This window comes from Strix uralensis, chromosome 5 (genome assembly GCF_047716275.1).
Source record: "Strix uralensis isolate ZFMK-TIS-50842 chromosome 5, bStrUra1, whole genome shotgun sequence".
In the NCBI taxonomy this organism is placed as follows: Eukaryota; Metazoa; Chordata; class Aves; order Strigiformes; family Strigidae; genus Strix; species Strix uralensis.
The window spans coordinates 28,400,577-28,406,576 of NC_133976.1; the positions used below are offsets into that span (position 1 = coordinate 28,400,577).

At 43.9% G+C, this 6,000-nt stretch overlaps 1 protein-coding gene across 2 annotated transcripts in view; it reads right to left on the reverse strand.

The window, feature by feature from the left end:
• The window catches only part of ST7 (suppression of tumorigenicity 7), a 157,602-nt gene extending 155,731 nt beyond the window's left edge, over positions 1–1,871 (reverse strand). Inside the window, exon 1 of one of the 2 annotated variants that reach the window (XM_074870211.1) lies at positions 1,483–1,871. In XM_074870211.1, the coding sequence (XP_074726312.1) occupies positions 1,483–1,633 (151 nt within the window). In that variant the 5' untranslated portion in view covers positions 1,634–1,871. The remainder of the gene's footprint in view (positions 1–1,482) is intronic. The other variant, XM_074870212.1, reaches the window with a different exon arrangement.
• Between the last annotated feature and the right edge of the window lie 4,129 nt (positions 1,872–6,000).

Here is a 6,000-nt window from a genome sequence, read left to right on the forward strand (position 1 = left end):
AAGATGATATCTAATTTTTATCAGAAACATAATAAAAGTTTTAATCCTGTTAAAAAAATGCCTAAGTATAAGATAAATTGTACAGGAAAAGTATTAATTCCGCTCCATATACTCCCCAAATACAAGCATACTCTCCATAATAATCAAGGTCCTTTTTTATCCTTCAAAGAAACCAAGAATTTTCCACAAATTTAATTTTCCTTCGGAATCCCTCAAACATGCATATGCCACCTGCTCCGATGAAAGCTCCCAGAAAGAATGACCTGCCCTGCAACTGAAGATGGGTCTGTATTTACATACTTAGTCTACATCAAAGATAAGTCTGTTATTGAAATTAATTGAGACCAGGCACATATGAGATGGAAATTACTTTTGGTTGTTCCTGACTGAGGCTTGTGAATTGAACAAGCTGCACATTTTTGCTCAAGCCCGTGAAATTCTCAGTTATTCTCAAATGTACAGAAAAAGCATGACATTGTGGGGGGAAACAGCATTTTTGCAATCTATCATTTATTCAGTAAAACCAGTATAGATAGCCTAAGCCACTACTTGAAAACATTTATTTTTTTTTTCCTCAGAGAGCCTGCTAGTCAAATATCAGTATGTTGACTCCTTTAGTAAAAGCCCAGTGCGAAATAGAACTCCAGAAAACAGCAAGCTTCAGCTAGGGCACGGCCACAGTTTGCCCTACACTCCTGAAGTAATCTTGACTTCTTTACCGCTACTCACAGCATAAAAGAGGAGAGAGAGAAGCTCCTCCAGTGCCACTACAGCCCTTACAGCCGAGCAGGCAGAAGTAGGTACGTGGCACAAGGACCAAGCATCCCTCGGGCCCCTCACCCAGCAGGCCAGGCAAGGGGAGAGTGCTACACCAGGAGCAGATGACCTCTCTGCACACCGCGGGGCACCCTCTGGGTGACGCTGGGATTTCGACAGCCTGTTCCTGCTGCAGCACAACTACTTTAAGGCTCCCAGATCCAGGAGGAAACTCTCAGCTGAGCTCCCTGTGTTCCTTCAAGCCCTCCCTCGGCACCTTCGAGCCCTCCCTGGGCTAGCTGGGCTAAGTCAAGAGCGGATCACAAGCTCACACCGCCCACCGCAGCCCCTTACAAAATCCCACCCGTACCGGCAAACAACGGGGAAGGCGCAAACGCCCAGGGGACCTCGGGCTGCCTTCCACCACCCCGGGCACCCACTGCACGGGAGCGTTTCGGGGAAGGGACACGGACAGGGACACCCGGCCTTAACGGGACACTCGCGCGCCTCCGCGCCCTGCCGCGGGTTTTACGCCGATCGCGGAGAACGGGGGGGGCGGTGGGGTACGCGCTGCTTGGCCGCCCCGGCATCCGAGGGGGCAGCGGCGGTGTTCGCCCCACGCCGGCCGCCCGCCGCCCCCTTCCCCCGGCTCCGCCGCCCCCCGGGGGAAGGGGAAGGGAAGGGGCCGGCGGGGGGGAGAGCGGCGCGGAGGTGATCGCACCCTACCTGTGGTTAAATTGTCATTGATCTTCAGGGGCACCCTTAAGATGTAGACCAGGAAGAGCATGATGAAGAACCACAGCGTCCAGAGATAAGTCCAGGACCAGACGATACAAGACTTGAGCTGTTCCAAAAAGCCCGTCCCAGCTTCAGCCATGTTTTTGGAGAAGAAAAAAAAAAAAAAAAAAAAGGAAAAAAAAAAACCACCACACAACCCAAACCCTGCTCTCTGCTGCCACAACCTCTCAGCGTGTATTTCTGGGATGATTCACGCCTCCCCGAGCCGGCTCTCCCCCTCCCGGCGTTCTCACCGCGGGGCGCGGCCCGGCCGCGGGGCGCTGCGGGTCCCCCCGGGGCGCTGCCGCCCCCCCCCCGCGCCCGGCCCCCGGCGAGGCCCGGCCGGCTACAACGGGCTCCTCCGCGGTCCCCTCGCACCTCCGGCTGAGCCGGCGTGCTGTTAGGCAAAGCCACTTCGGTTGCAACTCGCCCCCCCCGCCCCGCCGCCCCGAAGGGCGGGGAAGGGAGAGCGGAGCCCAGAAGCCTCGTCCGGCGGTCCCCACACCCGGACGGCCGGGCGGACGTGCTGCGGTGGCAGCAGCTGCATGATGAAATGCGGGGAAACAGCGAGAGGCTGTGGAGAAGGGAGGGGGGAGAAGGCCGTGCAACTTTTTTTTCACGTCTTCACGATTTTGAACAAGAATTTCAGGCGGTATTTTCACCATGCAACAGGACTTTAAACCTAAAAAGGGCTCATGTAGGATGTTTTTTAGCAGTTTACTTGCCTAAGCGTCTTGCTAGGATAATATCACAGGCGTAAAACTACAGTTTTGCTTGTGTGCATTTGTGTGTACAATGCCCAGCAGAGTCCTGAACTGTAAAACTTCCCCCCCCCCCCCCCCCCCGGAAGATACTATACGGCAGCAGAAATATATATGTGTCATTAAAATAGTGTCGATAAAGCATAATCTTCAAGTCATAAAATTGTACTTTTGTGAAATACAGTTTTCTTCCTTCATGACTTTCTCGATGAGGTATTTCTTCATGACACAAGATTAAGAGCATGTTACAAAAATTCAGAGGCCAGTTAACACAACTGATCCCTACTTTTTTTGATGTTACATGGGTTACAAACATTTAAGTAGACAGACACCATTTATTGCCATTTGTTTGGATCTCTCTCCTGTGTTTCCACAATTTGTATGGATTGGGATAATACTTTTCAGCATTTAAAGAAACAGGTAGTATTTCTTAAGCAACATCAAAAGAACAAAAAATCCTGGAGAATTTTTCCAGCTGGTAGTAGCCACTCTGTCCTGAGATTTTCTAGTCTGCCAAGGAAAAGGTCATCATGGAGAAAAACATAGTAGCTTTTCCAGAATGTTTACAATACCTAAAGACCTTAAACCAAAATAAATCTGTAATTGTACGAATTGATACCTTGTCATGGTAGCAAAGGCACCAAATTTGTTCTTCCAGACTATGCTACAGGACTTGATGCTGGGTGGGGAACACTGGCTGTGTCTTATGCATTTGACAGTGACAGTATCTTCTGATTAACGGACTGTGGTCCCCATAGTGGAATATTGGTGCAAGACTGATAGAAGTTTTTCCTGCTAATAAGTCACAAAACTTTAAAAATTAGACTATACTGATTAACTGCAAAAAGGTCATTTATAGTTTAATTACATACCAACGAAAACCACATTTCAAATATTTCAGCTTCCCCTTCGAGTTATAAAGGCAAGAAATACTTAACATGTAAGTAACATCTGAAAAAAGTCAACACTATTCCATCATGTAGTTATTCATAAATCAAAATATGCATCTCATTTTCTTTTATGTATTAGTAAAAAACCCAAAACACTAAGCAATTTTTTCACTTTTATAATTTTTCCTCTACATATTCTAATTTTCAGATTATTATTTATATTATAAAACTAACTGATCAATTCCTTCTATGTATGAAAGACAAGGTGGTTTATGGGGCTTTTAAAAAATTTATTTTTATAAACAACTTTTCCTTTTCATTCTGCTAAACTGTCTCTTATTGAAAGACTAGAGTGGACTGTGTTGGTTTCTTCAGCTATGCTTTCTTTATATCCCCTGTATTACTAGAAGACCAAACCACTGTGAACTATGCCCACTTAAAGCACAGTTATTAATTTTATGCCTTTCTTCCTTTAAGCACCCCTGTTTATTTTTTACCCTGGAATTAGAGCACTTAGTAATATTTTGCAGTAATTTCATGCATTTCGCTCCTGGGTCTCCAATGTTTTTACTGTGAGCATAAAGTATTTAAAATCCAAGCTGCCAACAGAGTCTAGCTCCTCAGGCTCCCAGCAGCACACTTCAGTGGATTTCCCATTGGGTGCTACACACAGAAGATGATGATGATGGTGATGATGATGATGATGATACTAATAAAAAAGAAAGAAAGAAAAAACATGTCTCCAAACCCAAATGTTTGTATGAGGTGGAGAGCAATTACCCATTAGGGTATCTGACTCATGACTAGCTTGGTGCACTCCTATGACAAATTCCATTCCTGTTGTCCCTCTTAAAGAAGCACCTAAGCTGACATTCAAGACAAGTTCACAGTTCAGGCTCTGTTTAACACAAATTCTCTCTCCTCTTTCAGTTCTGTTCGAAAGGAGTGCCAAATATTAATACAAAGCTTTAAAACATGTATTTCACAAGTCAAAGAAGCAAACTGTTCAGTAGTATGAAGAGACACAATTCTATTAAGTGTCTCCAGGCACTCATTTGCTAAGTCAAGACATAACAGAAAACACCTGAAGTGATCACTAGACAAAAATAATTTTGAAAAGAGTCTTTTACCTTTCTGCTAAGATTTTCCACTCAATTATTCCACTCATTTAAGTGTTCTCTCACACAACCCCTCAGGTAGCCCAGTTCCTACCTCAAAATGATACCTGTAAGTGCGAACATTACTAATTTGTTTGCTATAAACTGAGTTCAGGTTTCCTAGTTTCTCATATGACTGTTGATGACTTCGCTAAATGAAATCAGGAAGTAGAAGCAATGGCAGTTACTAAACATGAGGTACACTGAAGTTACTGTTTTTTTCCAGAAGAAAGAAATGCTCTTGAACTTGGGTCCTGGCAAGTAAGAAAGAATAGATGGGACCTCTATGCAGAAAAAGTCTAGTTTAAAAATTCTGCCCATCTGATCTTTTTATGGGTCAAGAACCAAAGTAGTAGGGTTTTAAATGTGTGGGGTTTTTAAAAATAAACCTTAAAATATCTTCTGTCTGAACATTTCAGAGATCAATAACTTTTTCTAGGCCCACAATGTACAGTCTCCTTGGAGCCCAGTTATAAAATAAGATTGCATCAGGTTTCTTGGCAGTCGAGAGGGATGGCCAGGCGCATTTGTTGAGGACGTTCAGAAAGGGCATGAACAAGACCCACATTGGCTCCAGACATCTGTGAGTGCTGGGAAACATCAACTTGGCTCAGAGGAGCCAGGCATCCCTCTGACCTTCAGCTGATGCCTGGTTAGCAATTGAATCCAGCTAAGCAGTGTTATGCCCAACACTTTTTAATCTAGATATATATTGAACAACGTATACATGCATGCATATATCTACACGTGTATCTATATACACATAAATACATATGCATATAGTGCACTTATTAAACATATCAGATGCATATTAAACAATATCAGGAATGAACTGGAGATGGCAGTCTAAACCAAAATCAGTGATAGTGAGAAACAGCATACCAATGTGAGTGAAAGCACTGGAGGAGAGTTCATGGGATCCCATACCCAGCACTTTTCAGGCACACCAAAGTCTGAATAAAATGGCTGAAACACATACAAAAAATCTGTTTTCAGCTAAAGCACATGGTCCTTAGCTGCAGTCCAGAGAACTGAAAATATGCTAAGAAAAACTGAAATCAAAATTCATGCTTAATTTACAATTTAATCAATGTATTTTCATTAAAACAAAGATATTTCAAAAGTATGCAGCTACAGACTTCTGAACAGTGTGCCCAGGCTGAAGTTTCTCTTCCCCATCTTAGAAGTAAGATATTATGGCATTACAAGAATATTCTTCAGCTAAAAGGAGGACAGTAATATTTAAAAATATGCCACCATTACTAATGTGGAAAAGTCAAATAAGCATTCACATGCCTTGAAGCACCGTTTGTCAAAAAGCTTAAAAAAATTGTCATCTTTATTACTTCCAAAGCAGTATGAAGGTGGGAACATGGGGATGAAGCTCTGCCCATTTTATCTGTTCAGAAAGCAGAAGAGCTGAGTTTGAGGGAGCTGAATCTTCAGATTCCCAGAGATCTGTTTAAACTAAAGGAGGATGGAGAAAACAATGAGAAGGCAAACTCCCCTAAACCCATGAGGCCGTCCGTGGCCATGGGGACTCTGCCAGAAAAACAGGGTGACATAGAATGTGTTTGGACAGTTGTAGGGGAGGGAGGAGTACCACCTGAAAGTCATTTTAAGATCTCTACTGACAAGAAAATCAACCAACAAGATGCC